General features: G+C 47.7%; 1 protein-coding gene across 3 annotated transcripts in view; it reads left to right on the forward strand.

Moving 5' to 3' along the window:
* The first annotated feature begins 227 nt into the window (after positions 1-227).
* The window catches only part of hspa12a (heat shock protein family A (Hsp70) member 12A), a 155,591-nt gene continuing 136,769 nt past the window's right edge, over positions 228-19,049 (forward strand). For all 3 annotated transcript variants that reach the window (XM_085994411.1, XM_085994413.1, XM_085994414.1), the window contains exon 1: positions 228-615. In XM_085994411.1, the coding sequence (XP_085850537.1) occupies positions 576-615 (40 nt within the window). In that variant the 5' untranslated portion in view covers positions 228-575. The remainder of the gene's footprint in view (positions 616-19,049) is intronic.

The raw sequence follows: 19,049 nt of genomic DNA on the forward strand, positions 1-19,049 counted from the left end.
CTATGGCTTGTGCACATTTCAAGGGGAACTGAATTAAGATTGACAAGCACCGCACTAGATAATGAAATCGAGAAGATTTAAAAATAATCTGATCAATCTTGTGCAGTTACTTTGAGATTTTAATTATTTCTCTCGCTGTGGTCCACCCTGCCAGACTGCTGCTGCCGCTCAGTCATTTACTGCAGCATAGGAAGCCCTTCCCTGCAAGTGCTGACACTGTGTATGAGCATATTCAGGAGGCGGAGCTCTGCAGAAACATGAGGAGCTAGAGTGCAAGCAGCTCATTTCTACCCTTACGTTTGGGCTAATTTCAACAAGAAAGTCTTTTTAGCATGGTGGAGGCGGGGGTCAAAGACTGAGGCTTCACTGGCCTATCTGTCGAAAAGACATTTGTGGGGAGAGAGAGAGAGAGAGGGGTTAAAAAGGAAAAGCTTGTTTTAGTAGATTAGAGACAAACTGCAATTCAGCCAGATTGCAATTATTCAATGGCAGAGGTTGCACAGTGAGCTAGAGCTTCTGCCAGCCTGATGGTTAAAAGGTTTTAGGCACTGCAGGTTTTGACTGGATTCACTACAATGTCTGAGAAGGAGTCTGTGACTGAAGGCCAGACTGCAGGTAGGAGCGATTTTACTGTTGTCGGCTTCAATCCATGCTGCAGTGGCCTGGTAATACTGTCAGGATCAGAGCAGCGCTCGCTGTCTTTTTCATTCACTGCTAGTTTTTTTTTATCTGTAGGATCCTGACTGGATGTAATATCCTGTTAAGTCTTTCTGGCTTCACTGCGGAGCCCAGCCATTGTAATAGTCACATGGATGTGGACTTGTGGGACTCGATGCAGCATAAAATTACAACAAACTGATTTGTTCCAGGTGAAGAAACCCTGTAGCATAATCTGTTTCATTTGGCTTTTCCTCTCTTAGTTGCTTACCCTGTGCCTCTAGTTCTCACTCCTAGTGTGAGAGCAATCTATTTTTGCCATGGCCTATGTTTTAATCTCAAAAATCTGATTTGCTTTTTTATTTCCTTTGGAAAATCTTTAACTGCAGTTGTCTTTACTAAAATGTGCTGGCTAAGCTTTCAGCATTGCTGACCGGCCTATCGTTAATAACAGGATATTACATCCAGTCAGTGACAGCGATGATGATAATGATTTCAATCAAGGTTACTTTAAAGTTATCCCTTAGATAAAACAAATTGAAATTTAGGACACCAAATATGAGGAGATTCAAATGATGGTTTCAGTCTTTTTCTTGCAGGACATGCTTTTAACTGCTATTAAATAATGTTGGTCTCCTGAATGACCTGATTAGAGCTGCAATGGAGTAAAGAAGTGGCTCACTGTCAAAAGGAAATTTATCAATAATTTGTGAAAATATGTTTAGAAAGTCCCAGGTGGATATTTTAACTTTGTCTTCTCGTTTACTGAGGCCCCATTAAGCACCCTTACAGTTTTGATATCGTTAATAGTCATCCGCATTAGATTGCGCCCAACTAAGAAGGCTTTCTGCAACATGCTTAGTCTCCAGAGATACCTAATGCTGCTTTACATCAATGTCTAGACGCCATGCCTTCTACCCCAGGGCCTCCTGAAAGAATGTAGCTGCACTCAAGGAGGAACAGTTACTTAGACTTTGATGGGTCTGCCTGCACCCTAGAGATCACAAAAAAATGCATCATGTTGACTCTTGATGCAGAAAGATAAAATCATCGTGTATATTCAGCGAGAAAGATAAAAAGAGACGGCACTGAGCAAAAATAGCTTAATAAACTTTAATTTGCTTTTCCCTTAACACTTCAAAGTAATTCCACGTTTGACTGAAAATTTAGAGGAATAATTATAGTACTATGGTGACTGAACAGTGGATTTAGTGGATTTTACACTTCATTTTATAGTATTCAGAAGGTCAAGTGCGTGTTCTTTCTGAATTATGTAATGGCTGATGGTGCTGTGATTTATTTTGTTACCTGACTAGCTTTATAGACTTGCATCATAATAATCAATGGACAAAATGCAGCAAGCACTGCCTATTCTGTTACTTCATGAGTAAAAGCTCACACTACCCCAGGCGTGAATACAGTAATACTGGTGCAGCAGATATCTTGCTGTAACATAGCAAGAATGACCACGGAAAAGTAAGTAGATAAATGGTATAATTCAATAGAAGGAAGAGTGTGAGATTCCCAAAGATTGTTAGGTGGGCCTTTCACTATACTTTTTCTGATATATTTTCACCCATGTGCAATGTCCATCAGATAGTGGACATCAAGTGAGCACAGGGTTGAGCTTTGGTGTGGTGGCCTCACAGCTGAGCAACACTCAAGGAGGAAAAGACTCAGGGGGAAAAATTCAGTATCGCCCCGTTTGGGGCGCCATTATCGGCCGTGCGCAAAGTTTAGCGCCTGCCGCTAATTATCGCCTCCGACGGCAAACTTGGCTTTTATCGCCCCTGGAGGTGATTGGAGCGCTAAATCAGGCACTTCATACCTGTCTTAAGGCGCAAAGGCCGAGGAGCGAGGCGCTACCTCAGAGTGCTGGCGAAGCAAGGAAGGGCAAATCAAAATGAACCTGCAAAATGCTGCTCAGTACTCAAAACTCCTTCACACAGCGTTGAATCTCTCCAGAAGTCTCTCTCTCTCTCTCTCAGAATGCGTGGTGCAAAAATGTCACCAACAAAAAAAGGCAGGAAGCAGTCGCCTTTAAATAGCGCTCCCCCAGTCCCTTTCTGACTGCAAAACTCTCCCCTCAACCTGTCGTTGCTAGCGGCAGGTGGTAAGGCAAGGGGCGCCACTCAATATCCAGTCTGGGGCGTTGCGCACTCAACTGACATCACGATCTGCCGGCGCAGGAGATCGTGGCAGTAGTGTTTAGCGCTGCCGCAAAATGTCTAGTTAATTTCGCGAGCGGCGCAAACAGCGCCGCGCCCGGGCGCTAGTTGCTTTGCGCCCCATTAGCGCCCTCTTAAGGCGTTAACGGGAGGCACAAACAACTGAGTTTTTCCCCCTCAGGGTGGGGGGGATGTAAAATTCCACTTTGGCAGGGGCACCTATTAGACACCCTGCCCAAATTTTCCTTTCCAAGTAAACCTATTTTGCGCCCCGACAAAGTTGGAATTGATCCTGTCACTGTCCAAAATCACACACGAAGAATGTCCACTAGGGTAAGGTACCAGGGACCACCTGGTACCCTTGGAACTACACCCTGACAAGGTGTCAGGATCTTCAGGAGAGAAGGAAGAGAATTAGAGGTTGAGAGTTTCAAAAAGCTAGTCACAGCAAATATTTTAACTTATTTGTATTTTGGTAAAATCTATTTCATACCTTCAGCTAAAAGGTTGTGTAACATTTATCTTGTGAAGCCTTATTCATGGGAGTGCAAACTGTTAAAATTGCCTGTCGGATGCACTTCGCATATGGATGGAAATGATTTTGTTGTTGAGAGCAAGAATTCCTTTTTTGTATGACATTTTCTCCTTTACCCTTTCATAGTGCATTCCACACCATGCAGTAACCCCCACCAAATAGATGGGCAGATGATTTGGTCCCAGTTATCTGCTAGTGCCCGTCAAACTGATTGCTACAAGCTTACAAAAGCAGTATGGGATAACTCTTGCCCTCTGATGTTTCTTGCTCTTTATGAGGAAGTGCTTCTCCACATGATGTAAGCAAGACTGGGCACGCGGAGCATTATGGCACAGACGTGTACCGATTATCGTGTGACGTAGTGGGCCGCAGTTTCCTCGATCCAACTTCATTCCGGTTTCTACGCCGATCTTTCTGATGGCAACTTGGCAACTTACACTGAAGTTTCCTGAGAATCTCACGAGCACATGGCGGAACGTAAAAACCAATGTAAAGCAAACGAAAATCAGCGGAAATAATCAGGGCCCAAGGAACGTACGCCATGTTCTCTCTTTACCTTATAGATGTTATGAAAATTAAAGATTGAAGCCATCAAACCATCATTTATGCACATTAAGCACAGCATGTTTAAGCAAATGCAATTGTGGAAGCTTTTCCCTTTTTAATGTAACAGATTCAGATGCCATGAGGAATAATTCAAAGATGCAGAGAATACAATGTGGGTCTCAGTATGGAGAAATTTAAAACCATTCGTTGAAAGATCACTACCAAATATCAGAAATAGTGACTTTGGGTCCTGCCGTGCCTAAAATTTTAGTTGTAAGCTTACGCCCATTTAGAACGGACGCAAGTGCAGGAAACTTGCGTTCTCTTGTCTTTTACATGGGGGAGGAACCATGTTAATCAGCTAAGTAGGGTTTTGGCAAATGTAACTTGGGAGCAACGCTAATGATCGAGGAAATTCGGGCATAGCAATGTTTCGGCGTAAAATTGGCTTAAGTCGCTTGCGTAAATTTTCTTGCAAGAAATGGAGCAACTTCGCTTTTATGCCGAAACATTCCAAGAAATTCCGAGCCAGTATATTGCAATCACAGTGTGTTCCACTGTGGTTCAGCTTGGATGGAAACAATTTTAAATAATGACATATTTTAGCAGAGAATGGTTTAGATCATCTATTGGTTGGTGCAGCCTTGCAATTGACTATGAAACTCGATTACTCTGTTACTCCCAGTGACAGCACACTGTATAAATTCAAGTAATGCCGCACTTGACTTTTGATGGGTGCATTTTTAATATAGCTTGTAATGTGCATAACACTCCTCATTTAAATTAAGACCAATGGTAAACTTAATGGGCTATAATGCCTATTCATGGATGCAATTAGTCAACAACAACTCATTTTGTTCACCTTGCACTTACGAACATATTGGCCCAGAAGTTCGGGTCGGGGGCTTCCCGCGAGTGCAAGCCCCCGACCTGCACTTACCTTGCGCGCTGGCCGTTGAGCTGTGGGCCCCCGTGGAATTCCGATCCGGGGCCTGGTGTAGCTGCCAGCGCGCAGTGCTTACGTATCCCAGGGGCGCAGTTAGTTCGATGCGTCCCCTGGGATCACGTGGGCCATGGGGAGCCAATTGGAGCAGGGAATGCTTCATTCATAAGTCTGACAGGAAGTGCTGTCAAACTTAGAAATACTACGGGCCCCTTCTTCTTACAAAACATCACTAAATCTTCAAATAAATTTTTTAAAAACCACATTTTTTAAATAAACTATAAATTACATGAAATAACTATTTTAAACAATAATTTAAATTTTTGAAAAAAATAATTTTATTTTCTAACAGGGCTAAAAATAAACTTACCTTGCTTTAAAGTATTTAAAAATAATAAACCTGTTGGAAAAATGTTTTAATTTTAATTAATTCACCACTTACCTTGTAAAAAGCAGGCCTTACGCCTGCTTTTTACATTTCTAACTTCTGCAGGTTTACCTTCCTGGGAAAACCTGTAAAAAAAAAATGAAGTTCGATGCGCACGCGCAGCCTCCCCCGCGCACGTGTTCGACCTCTGAACCCCTGCTTTCAGGGGAACGGAAGTGCCGGTTTCCCGCGCATGCGCAGTGCATGCAGGAAACCGGCACTTCCATTGGGCTTACGGGTGAGTACCCTGTGCGTACTCACCCGTGGAGACCCGAATTTCTGGGCCATTAATATTTTGACCTCAGAGGACCTCATTTAGGGAGAGGAAAGATCAGACAGATTTTTTTCTTAATTCATGTATGGGCATCAGGTAAGGATTGAACCAGACAGCCGACACTCACTATATAGCCTCAGACATGAAGAATGGTCAATTGGTTGAGATGCTAGACAGTCCCTGATGCTCACGGAACCATACCACAGTGAGGGGTCAGTACCCTCAAAAGAGGAAGGAAGAACATTAGAGGATGAATAACCTTGCTTTTAAAAAGCTACTGATATTAGCCAGTCTGCATTTGAATTCAGCTCCTCTGATATGAAGGTCACCTTCCAGTGGTGGTTAATAAGAGTCATCAGTCATGAACGTCACTATTCTGAGATCATTGTATTCCCCTGATGCAAAGCCAATTCAGCAATCTCAGCACTAACTCAGAGCACTTGGACTGAACGTGTTTAGAATGGAAATATCACCTGGTGCAGACCCAGTGCAGAAAGAACAATTTATTCTCTCGTGCTGTCAACATCAGGGAAATATTAAAATAATCAAAACAAAGGCCTAGTAAAAGTAATTAAAACAAATTTAACTCTTTGAGGCTGACCGATGAAGATTTTTATTATATTTTAAATTAATTTGTTTGTTTTCAATTTGTTTGCCAGAAGAATTTTTTTTCTTTTTACAAATGGGCAAGTCTTTGTTAAAAAGGAATAACTGGATCAATTCAGTTGCAAAAAGCACGAAAAACAAAACTGAAGGAGCTGTACACAACAGAAGTAACTTCTCCAGAGAAATCAGTGCTCGGAAGTGTTCAAAATGTTGAAGCAGTAGGCTTTGGCTTTCAGTGTTTTGTGGAAAACAGCCAGAGTTTATATGAGTGGAGTTATTAATCAAGCTTATAGGAGTTTAACCTTTCAATGAAATGTACACAGTTGTAGAACATGTACACTATAGTAGTGATCTTATCAGTCCATGCTGCTAGGGTGGGTCCTTGCCTGCTAGCAGGACCTATCAGAAATTCAGGCATGCACTGCGCCCATGATTTTTTGACTATTAACGGCTGAAAGATTGTGGGCAGCGTGCAACCAAAGTTCCGACATGGTGGGCGAGGCAGTGCGGACTTATACAATCACACTTGATATGAGGCTAAAAATTACTATTATTGTGTGAACGCTTAACACACTCGTATCAAATTCCCCTCTCTGCTATTTTCACAGAGGTGTTAGCCCATTTACAATGTTATGGTATAATATTGCTGAAGGTAATTTCCTGCATTTAGCATTTTAAAAAGCTGGTGATAGAGGCAGCAGGTGGCTCTAATAGTATAGTATTAGCATTTCATTCAAACACAGGTTTAAACCCCAGCCTTGACTCCCACTGCGTTTGATGGCCTTCAGCTGGTGGTGCGAGCCAATTCTTGAGCTGGCTTGCATGTGGAGCCCAGGGGAGGACAAGTCCTACACTTTGAAGCACAAATGCTGTGAGCAGACTGTGGCGTGCTGCTGTGAGCAGCAGTAGAGAAGTCAGCATTCTACTGCCCCACCCTTTTCACTGACGGAGAAAGCTATCAAAAAACAGTGGTGAGGCCCAACAGGAGATGAATTCTAATGAGAGACCGGAAGAAGGAGACAGTGACAAATTATACTTTGCTGTACATATCTCCCTGGTTCTTTGAGCAATCAAATCCATCATAGAAATTCCAATCCCCAATAGTTAAAAAAATCAATCGCAATCCATTTAATCCAAATGTTGATTTAGAGGAATGTGAAAGGTGCTGGCAATAATCCCACGTAATGTAGTGTCATGCTATAATATATGCTGCTCATATCTGGAACATAAATTTGCTTAAAAGCACTTATCTATTACCAAAAATCAATGACACTGAGAGTATGCGGCTGCATTCAGATGCTTTTGTGTGTTTCGTTTTGAAGCTATACTAAAGATCAGTAAACGTGGTGGATTGGACTATACTAGCGAGCAGTTTCCTTACTTGGTATTCCAGCCATTGAAAGAGGAATTAATAGAAGGGAGGAAAATAATTTAAAAGTGGAGTAAAGTTTTCTTCTGATAGATGTTCCATGCTGGGGAATGTAGAAGGAACACGCATCTTCTCAGTGCTATTTAATGAGATTTCAACCATTCAGTCAACACAGTATATACATAGAAAAACACCAAAGTTACAACACGGAAACAAGCCATTCGGTCCAACCAGTCCATGTTGGCATTTACCCTGAATATGAGTAAAAAATCCTAATCACATTTACCCACCCTGATCCCATATCACTTCCTCCCCTTTTCCTCCATCCACCTATCCAATCTAATATTGAATGTCTTCCACGAACCCTGGAAGTGAATTCCACAGCCTCGCAAAGAAGTTTATCTTACTTTCTGGTCTAAATCCCTTACATTTAATCTTGTATCTATGGCCCTTGTTCTAGACATCTCAACTACTGGAAACAGTCTACTTCTATCTACCCTGGCCCATCCTTTCATAATTTTAAATGCTTCCATCATATCACCCCATAATCTGAGTTGTTCTAATGTAAATAGGGACAGCAGTCAATGTGATAAAGTAGGGAGCAAGTGAGAGTTGTGAACTATTGCACTAGTCATAGTAATGCTTTCAAAAGAACCTTGTCCATAATTAGTGGTTGCTTGTTAGGAGTCCATTGGGTTGATATTGTTTTGTGATATTAGTAACAAAAGCACATGCATTTGTATGAACTTCCTTTGATATTTTAACAAAAGGTGTTAACGCATTTAGAATTTTTAAAAAACGCATCAAGGCTCTTTGTTAAAATAGCGGATGGAAGAATTTCACATGTTAATGCTTTTTTTTACTAATACTACACAACAGAATTCTATCCCATAGATATAAAAAACGACATATGACAAATAGCATGTTTCCTTCACAAGAACACCAGCTAACAGTAGGAAGAATCCAGTGCTGGGGCACAGTTTGCATCATCAAAGGGTGTTTCAGGTCACAAGGAAGTTGAAATGTTGAATGAAAACACAAATGCCAAATTTTGCTGTAGCAGGCCATCTAACAGCCGTTAGTTAGACGTGCCCTTGCACGTTTAGTTTTTTAAATGTTTTGCATGGCAAGTTGCTGAAAGTGCGAGTTGATAATGTCACAGCGAGGGAACCAGGCCACCAGGACCTGAGTGAACAGGTCAAGCAACTGCGTATCTCCATAACCAATCAGATTGAAGGATTGCGAAATAAACAGCGCAAGGACTGAGAAGGAAGTGTAAGTTAGAGAGGGTGAATTCAATGTCAAATCAGGCCGAGAAAGAGAAATAAAGAGGGAAAGTAGGATTGCATAAGAGTGAGAAAAAAAAGAAACGAAAAGTTAAACTAAAGTAAATATTTTTAAATTTTACGGCCTAGAAATTGGGTATAGCCCCGCTTGGGGCGGTAGAATTGGCGCAGCGCGAAGTTTATAGCCAGACGTAACTTATCGCCACCTGGCGCGATATTGGGTTGCATCGCCCCTAAAGGTGATTGAGGCGCGAATTCAGGCATTACACGGGACTCCTAAGGCGCTAAACTTCCGGCGCAACCCAATATCAGAGCGGACGGGCGCAGCGCAGGTGCTCTCAATTACCGATGACCACGAGACTTCCAGGCGCCGGCCAGCTCTTAAAGGGGTGGGTCAGTCAGCTTCAGCATCCACACTCTGCGCCTTGCAGGCCTCAGAATCAGCGCAGGCCCTTCTCTGGTGCTAAAATCTTGGACCAGATGGAGAAGGTGAGACAGAGAGCAGAGCGCTTCACCAATGAGGCTCTGGAGCAATTGGTGGCCGCAGTGGAGCGCCGGCGAGATGTTCTCTACCCAGACAATGGCAGGAGGCCGAATCATAAGGACTACCGACGAGCTTGGAGGGATGTATGCCAGAGGGTCAACTCCAGCAGCATGGTGACCAGGAGCTCTGTCCAATGCAGAAAGAAATTCAATGACCTCACTCGGGTCGTGAGGGTGGGTGTTGTTTCTGCAAACTTCTGCATCCCTTCATTTGCACCTGACTTTATGGCTATAGGGTGGCCTGTGCCCCATTGGCCATCTGCCAGCAAGCACCCATGGCCCTTTCTGGGCACACACATGCACATTTGACTCAAGGCGTCATGTAAGGGCTCTTGCACCATGGGGGGCATGAGATGATCACTCAGGGCATCAGGTAACATAACTTCCCCTCCTTTCCCCTGCAGTCCAAGCTGGCGAGGGTTGGCAAAGACCAGCTTCGCACCGGTGGAGGACCTCCACAAGTGGTCACCCTCACGGATCTCGAGGAGACAGTCCACCAGATTCTTGGAGGACGTCTGAGTGGTCCTGTAACCACTGCAGCTGCTGACCCCATTGTCGACAGCGATGGTAAGGTTCTCACCTTTTACAGCTGTCTCCTTCCACTTGTTCCCCCAGCCAGCATGCTTTCTCACTGTGGACCCATGTCATAGCCTTGCTGCAATCTGGCATCCCTTGCTGCCAAGCTGTCCTTTTGCTAAAGCCACTCTTCCACCTCCCTGCTTTCAGATGCTGCATCACCAGCTCGGGAGCCGGGCCCTCAAGCTGCCAGTGCCAGTGCCTCCAAAGGCTCAATGAGAAAAGTTCTGTCCAACAGAAGGTCAGCAACTCTCTCCAGCAACGATCAGAATGGCCAGCCCAAATGGCTGCAGCTTTTATACTAGTGCTGTCCCCTTTAAGTAGCGCTCCCCGAGTCCGAGAAGGGCCTGTCACTAATAGCGCCAGGCGGAAAGGTTGCGGGCGCTACCGAATATCCGGTCTGGGGCGCCAAAAAGGCGTTGCACACTGAAATGACGTCATGATCTGCCTGCGCCCGTGGGCGCGTGCAAAGAGTTAGCGCCGGCGCTAAAAGGATACTCAATATGGGAGGTGGCGCTATATTCACAGCGCCCGCCCGAAAATTGGGTAACGCTCCAATTCTCGGGCTCTTTAGGCGCTAATCGCTGGTGCTACCAACTGAATTTCTAGGCCTACATCTTTTAAATCTCCAATAATTAAAATCTGAAGGAATGAGACTCTGCACTTGTAATTTTCAGTGCCAGAGAGGTTGATTGGCAGTAATTAGCACTTAATACATCGTAAAAAGAGTACTTAGACTTGAAATGACTTGACTTAACTTTCTGTGCCGAGCTTAGTTTGTATCTACCGCGCAAATACAGCAACTTCACGTCATTCACTGCATTTCAATGGTGAGGCAGACGGCGCAATGCTGTTTTCGTGAAGCTAACAGCAGAGCAGCACTACTCGGGCAGCAACCTACCCGCGTTTAACGGTGCAACTGCCCCTCGCCTGAAGTTGCTGTAGCATATACGCATAAATAACGGCAACGCCGTTAGCCTCACCTTTACTTAGACAGCAAAATCTAGGCCACAACAAAAAAAAAGAAAATGAAGCCTCTTGACCAATGGATAGGAATGATTTAATATCAAGGGCAATATGCCATTATTTTTGTGGCATCAAATTTAATTAAACCTATTCCATACTCAGTGAATTGTGCTGCTGGATGTAATGTTCAGCCACCATAGAGGGAATGCGACAGTGAAACAATGAGTGACGTTGGCCGTGATTTTACCACAGGCGGCGGGTTGGAGTCGGGTTGGGTGGTCGGCGGGTTCCAGTCCCGCTGCTGGTTTCAGCCACTCTGAAATAACTATTTTGCCTTAACTGGGCCTATTAAGCCCACTGTGCGCGTTACCCGGCCCAATCAGTGGGTTCGGGTCTGCTGCTCGCCTCTGCTGACGTCTTCCATTCAGCTGCATTCAAGGGGCCCCTGCAGCGTTGTTTTGTTTCATTCACATTCTGCTGCTTCTCAGTGTTGCAGATAGTGAGATGACTGCTTCAAGAGCCAAGGCTTCTCCCAGATTCGATGATGACTCCCTCCATACTCTTGTAGAGGGAGTGAGAGGGCGCAAGGAGGTTCTGTTTCCCTCCAATGGACGGAGGAAGCCTCCTCAGCAAACCAAGACAGCCTGGCTGCAAATTGCTGAGGAGGTTAGCGCCAGGTCTTTGTGCTCACGCACCTGGGTTCAGTGCAGGAAAAGGTTCAATGACCTGCTACACTCAGCAAATGTGAGTATAACATCACACTTACCTTCAATCTGCTCCCCATCTCTTCTCATCGCCAGCACTCTGCATTGTCAACCTACTCCTGCACGTCCCAACTTACCCTTACATCCCTTGCACCCTTAACCATCCCTCTCTCTCTATGTACAGACTCACTCCACCATTCTACTATGCACCCCTCACACTCGCTATCACTGTTATGCAATGGCAACAACTAACAACGCACAGGGAGGGCCCTTGGTATTGGCACTTCACTCCATCTTTGTCTCCCTCTAAGCATCTATGCTATGGATTCTCTACATTCACTCCAACATTCTCACTCAAACTCCACTTGTGCCCCTCATTGCAGGAAAAGAGAGCCCACAATAAGAGGGAGAGGGGGCGGACAGGAGGAGGGCCACCTTCCATGGTGCACTTAACCACCGCTGAGGAGGCTGCTATCGACATTGTCGGAGGTGCAGAGGAGCCGGAAGTGGGGGACAGAGAGACGGGTGCAGTAGAGCAAGCTGGTGACAAAATAGATTTGCAACCCTCTCATTTAGATTTCATGAGTGACTGATATGGCATCTGATGTTTGTGATGAAATATGCCTTCATCAGACCTGCTTGTATTTTACCTGCTTGTATTGTGTGAACAACACCCTTTTGTTCCTATTGTGTGTATTGGCTACGCCCCTGTCTTTTGCCATATAAAGGTCTCAGGAGCTGTATGAGTCACTCACTACCAGATGAACCCGATGTGGGAAGACCTGCTATGCTGCTATGTTCTTAGTGATTAAAAGCCTTCAGTTGAATCCTTGTCTTTGAGTCATTGATGGCATATCAATTTTAATCACTAAAACACCAAGATGGATCGACTCCTGAAACCAGAGCGCTTGGATCTGGACCCCCATGCCTCAGACGCAGCCACACAGTTCGGACGCTGGTTCCAATGCTTCGAATTTTTCATTGCAAACTCATCCACTGCCATAGCCGCAGCCGAAACCGCTACTGGAGACATGAAACTGGGAATCCTGCGAAACTGGATGAGCCATCGGGTCTCCCCTCTCATCCAAGATGCCACCAGCTACGAGGAGGCCTGCACCATCCTGAAGGCCCACTACGCGCGGCCAATAAACGTGGTGTACGCCAGGCATCTTCTGACTACTCGCACGCAGCGGCATGGTGAGTCACTAGAGGACTTTATACTAAACCTAAAAGTACTGGGCAGAGACTGTAACTGTAAGGCCGTGTCTGCTATCGTGTACACGGAGGAGCTGATTCGAGACTCCCTTATTGCGGGCCTCAGTTCAAATTATATTCGGCAGAAACTGTTTGAAAAGGAGGGACTGGACTTAAAACAGGCTATAGATATAGCGCGATCGCTGGATATGGCCCAGAGGAACTCTGAATCCTGTTCCCCAGGCCACGCGGCCCACTCCGCCTCGTGCGCGCCGTGGGGGCCGCCATCTTGGAAGCCATCTTCACCTCCCAGGTCTCAGGCCAGCCCAGCACCATCGGAGCCCCAGCCTCCACCCAGGAGCCCCACTACTGCCGCAATGCATCGGGGCCCAAAATGCTACTTCTGCGGTCAGGACAAACACTCCAGGCATCTGTGCCCAGCGAAGGGCACCACCTGTTTTAAATGCGGGAAGAAAGGACATTTCAGCAAAGTCTGCAGAGGGAACCCCGCCTCCAACTCCACCACTGCCGCATGCGCGCCGTGGGAGCGGCCATCTTGGAAGCCATCTTGTCCACCCTCATGGAGTCCACCATCTTGCCCCGACTACACGGACCTCCAGGACCCACTGGTGGCCTCGATCACAGTGGATCAATCCAGGCCACATCCGTTGTCTAAATCGATGATGGACATAGAGGTAAACGGGAACAAGGTTAAATGCTTGATTGACTGCAGGAGCACCGAAAGCTTTATTCATCCTAGCCTGGTAAAACGACTTTCTCTAACGATAGTCCCCACACAGGGCAAAATCGCCATGGCCGATAAGACTCATACCTCAAAAATTACAGGTTTCTGCGCGGTTATGTTGTCGGTAAAAGGCAATGATTACAGAGATTTTAAACTACTGATAATGCCAGATCTCTGTGTGAGTGTGATCTTGGGTCTGGACTTCCAGTGCCACCACCAAAGTATCACGCTTACCTACGCTGGGTCCCAGCCGCCCCTCACAGTGTGCGGTCTGGCTACCCTGAAGGTCAAGCCGCCCTCTCTGTTCGCCAACCTCGCACCCAACTGTCGACCCATAGCGACCAAGAGTAGGCGGTACAGCTGGGAGGATAGACGGTTCATTGCGTCGGAAGTAGAAAGACTCAAGCGGGAGGGTATCATCGAATGCAGTACCAGCCCGTGGCGCACCCAGGTAGTAGTAGTTAAGGGTAGCGAAAAGAAGCGGATGGTGATAGATTATAGCCAGACGGTTAATCTATACACCCAGCTAGACGCCTACCCTCTGCCCCGCATAGCGGATATGGTTAACCAAATCGCGCAATACCAGGTGTTTTCCACCATCGACCTAAAATCAGCATACCACCAGCTCCCCATTAGGCCGGAGGACCGTCCATACACCGCCTTCGAGGCGAACGGACGTCTCTACCACTTCCTCAGAGTCCCCTTTGGGGTAACGAACGGGGTCTCGGTCTTCCAGCGGGAGATGGACCGCATGGTCGATGAGAACCAGTTAACAGCCACCTACCCATACCTAGACAACGTCACCATCTGCGGCCACGACCAGCAAGACCACGACTCGAACCTTGCGAGATTTCTGAAAACCGCCCTCAGACTCAATCTCACCTACAACGAGGATAAGTGTGTCTTTAGCACCACGCACCTCTGTATCCTGGGCTGCGTGGTGGAAAACGGGGAAATCGGTCCGGACCCCGACCGATTGCGCCCCCTACGGGAGCTACCCCTACCAAACACTCCCAAGGCCCTGAAAAGGTGCCTGGGGTTCTTCTCCTATTACGTCCAATGGGTCCCCAATTATTCCGACAAGGCCCGTCCCCTCCTGAAATCAACGTCCTTCCCGCTCACAGCCGAGGCCCACGCCGCCTTCAACAGCATTAAACACGACATTGAGAAGGCCGCGCTGCGGGCAGTGGACGAAAACATCCCTTTCCAGGTCGAAAGCGATGCGTCCGACTTCGCTTTAGCAGCTACCCTCAACCAGGATGGGCGGCCCGTAGCCTTTTTCTCAAGAACCCTCCAAGGGCCCGAGATCAGGCACTCCTCGGTAGAGAAGGAGGCCCAGGCCATAGTGGAGGCAGTGCGGCACTGGAGGCACTACCTAGCCGGCAAACGCTTCACCCTGCTTAGCGACCAGCGGTCGGTAGCCTTCATGTTTAACAACAAACAGAGGGGGAAGATCAAGAACGACAAAATTCTCAGGTGGCGGATCGAACTCTCCACGTTTGAGTACGACACAATATATAGGCCGGGGGCCCTCAACGAATCCCCCGACGCCCTATCACGAGGGATGTGTACCAGCATCCAGGGGGACAGGCTACAGGGCCTCCACAATGGCCTCTGCCACCCGGGGGTCACCCGGCTATTCCACTTTATAAAATCCCGTAACCTGCCCTATTCCATCGAGGAGGTCCGGTCTATGACCAGGGACTGCCGCACCTGTGCGGAATGCAAGCCCCGTTTTTTCAGACCCGACCGAGCCCACCTGATCAAAGCTACACGGCCATTCGAGTGCCTGAGCTTAGATTTCAAGGGACCACTCCCCTCCACCGACCGCAATGTGTACTTTCTCAACATTGTGGACAAGTACTCCCGCTTCCCATTCGCCTACCCCTGCCCAGATATGACCAGTGCCACGGTCATCAAGTGCCTCGGCAACCTGTTTTGCACGTTCGGCATGCCTAACTACATCCACACTGACGGGGGCGTCGTTCATGAGCGATGAACTGCGCCAATACCTGCTGTCAAAGGGGATAGCCACGAGTCGGACCACTAGTTATAACCCCCGGGGTAATGGGCAAGTGGAGAGGGAGAACGCGACAGTGTGGAAGGCGGTCACCTTAGCACTAAGGTCTAAAGGCCTCCCCACCTCCCGCTGGCAGGAGGTCCTCCCAGACGTACTCCACTCGATAAGGTCGCTACTGTGTACTGCTACTAACGCCACTCCTCATGAGAAGATGTTCGTTTTTCCCCGCATATCAACCTCAGGAGTATCCCTACCCTCGTGGCTTTCCACCCCAGGGACAGTCCGTTACGGAAGCATGTGAGGGGCCACAAAACGGATCCCCTCGTGGAAGCAGTACACCTACTCCACGCAAACCCACAGTACGCGTACGTCAAGCACGCCGACGGGCGTGAAGACACCGTGTCCATAAAGGACCTCGCCTCGGCAGGAAGCGACGACGACGACCCATCACCACCACTCCCAGAAGAACCTCCACCATCCCCAGAGGTATCCTCACCACCCCCAGAAGTACCTGCAACACCCCCGGCACACGGGTATGCCCAGGAGGGCACCATGGACTCCCGGTTGGAACCCGAGGTACTGTTGCGACGTTCAGGAAGGACTATCACACCCCCGGACAGACTAAATCTGTAGAAGGGGTGAATGTGATGAAATATGCCTTCATCAGACCTGCTTGTATTTTACCTGCTTGTATTGTGTGAACCACACCCTTTTGTTCCTATTGTGTGTATTGGCTACGCCCCTGTCTTTTGCCATATAAAGGTCTCAGGAGCTGTATGAGTCACTCACTACCAGATGAACCCGATGTGGGAAGACCTGCTATGCTGCTATGTTCTTAGTGATCAAAAGCCTTCAGTTGAATCCTTGTCTTTGAGTCATTGATGGCATATCAATGTTCATATAGATTGAGCTCTGATCATCTGCACAATGGGATGTGTCTGCTACGTTAATATCACACGTCTAACTCATGCCTTTACTCCCCCACAGGACCATCCAGAGCCCCCCTCCCCACTGTCCAGGAGGAAGAGCCGGAAGACTCCTCCGAGGAAGCTGCAGCCTCTGAGGGAGCAGTGTCAGCAGAATTGAGTGCACCCAGCACCAGATACGCACACCTCGGTAGGTTATTCACGAGATAGAGTAGTGTTGTCACCTGGTGTATCACAGCTAACAAGTGAGCATCAGCAGATGGCGACAGTGACAGCAGTGGAAAGTCATCATCAGAGGGCGCGGGATGCTCCTCGCTCTGCTCAGCTGCATGTGGACGCTGTGCCTCTGGGGCCATCTAGAAAGAGAGCGGTGCTGGAACTCCAGGAACAAGTGCAGGAGGCTCTGACAGGGTTTGCAACCACTGTAACTGTGAGTGTGCAGAGAATGGAGGAGTCCATCTCAAACATGAACAATGCCGTGGTGCACACAATGGCGAATGTAGGTGCCGCCATGGAAAGGATGGCAACCTCCATGGAGGACATAAATCGCCAGACTCAAATCAACATGGTGACTCTTCTAACTAGATGGTCTGCTATGGAGGATATATGGGCATCTATTGAGGAGAGGAACCAAAGGTACATGGACGTCCCCGTTATGTGGACTGTCAGTACAGAGATGGCCCCATTGATGTGCAGCAAGGCGCTCTCCAGCTACTTGCTAGCAGTGAAGCGCGGGCAACCCATGAGAGGGATGTTGGTGGTCGACAACAAGGAAGTGTGGGCTCCTCTCCAAGCTTTCACACTCCCATGCCACTGTGGAGCCCTTGGTCAGAGCCCCAGATTCCTCACGCAACTGAGATGGCCGTCTTAGCCCCTGTACAGCCGCAGGAGGAGCAGACTGTTGCGGAGCCCTCCCAGGCTCCCAAACCCAGGGGACGCCTGCCAAAGGCATCTAAGCAGGCGCAGCATAGAAATGAGCAAGGTGCCTCTACATCTGCTGGAGCCACAAGGGAAGCATCACATAGAAGCATGCGTAAGAGAAAGTTAACACACAAATAGTCACAAGGTTAGTCACTTGGGTGTTTTGATCTAATACTAAGTTACGTTTCTCATCGTTATTTCAATTATATTAAAGAAATGCGATGGCAAACATTCAAAGAGTTGGCCTATGTATGCTCAGAAATGGAAGTTGCACAGTGAGGGGTCAGGGCACCTTTCATCTGTAATGATGGTGGTGAGAGTGATAGGAAACCACAGTTTATTGTACAGATGCTGTATGGTGTGTTAAGAAGGTTGACCAGACACTCATTTCCATGGGCCAGACATTCATTTCCGTATGCCAGCCACATGTGTTTGCTGCGTAAACTTACGCGAATCTGGCATGGATAAGTGTATCACTTGCCTCACGGCCAGGAATGTGCTCACGAGCTGGTGAAACTGGCACATGCGCCTCCGCAAGGTCTTCCTCATCTGTCGCCTCCTCCTCTGAGGAGGAGGAGGAGGCTGTGCGCTGTGCCACTTGTTCCTCAGGCAGTGCTAAGCCACACTGCTGTGCGATGTTGTGCAGTGCACAGCATACCACGATGATTCTGGAGACCCTGGCTGGTGCGTATTGTAGGGCCCCACCAGATCTGCCGAGGCATCTGAAATGCATTTTGAGAAAGCTGATAGTTTGCTCTATGATGCTTCTGGTGGAAATGTGGCTCACATTGTAACACTCCACAGCTTTGTTTGATGGCCTTTTCATCGGTGTCATTAGTCAAGCCTTCAGGGGATAGCCCTCGTCTCCAAGTAGCCATCCGGAAAGTTGGGTTGGCGGATTGAACAGCTGAGGCACAGTGGACTGCTGCAGGCTGAACGAGTCATGGCAACTGCCAGGGAACTTGGCGCAAACATGCATAATGTTCTTCCTGTGGTTACATACCAGCTGGACGTTAAGGGAGTGGAAGCCCTTGCGGTTCACAACTGCAGCTGGGTTGTGATGGGCTGCCCTAATGGCCACATGTGTGCAGTCTATGACGCCCTGCACTCTTGTGAAGCCTGCCATATTTGCAAAGCCAACTGCACGCACGGTTACACTTGCTTCATCCGTGGAGAAGTGGATGTAATTGTATGACTTTACAAAGAGGGTATTTGTAACTTGCGTGATGCAAGTGTGTGCGGCCGACTGGGAGATGCTGTTGATGTCTGCTGCTGATCCCCGGAAGGACCCTGAAGCAAAGAAGTTGAGTGCGCTGGTGACTTTGACAGCCACTGGTAAGGAGTGTCCACCCGCTCCTCTGGGCTCCAGATGTTGGTGCAGTATTGCGCAGATGTCAGCCTCCTTTGGCACGGCTGCTCACTCATGTTGAGGAAGCTCATCATTTACCTGTAAACCCTGTGTTGGGGGTATCTCCTGCGGTGCGGTGCAGCCCTGCACTGACGCCCTCTGCCCTGTGCAGAATCAGATTATTGAGGATAAGGTTGGCGCTCTTGTTGTTGCTGCTGCTGGTGTGCCTGGTCCTGCTGCTGCCGCGGCTGCTCTTCCTCCGATTCTGAGGACCAGGATGAGAAGGTATAAATGG

Source organism: Somniosus microcephalus, chromosome 8 (assembly GCF_052327205.1).
Source record: "Somniosus microcephalus isolate GS21.2 chromosome 8, FLI_Smic_1.0, whole genome shotgun sequence".
Lineage (NCBI taxonomy): Eukaryota > Metazoa > Chordata > Chondrichthyes > Squaliformes > Somniosidae > Somniosus > Somniosus microcephalus.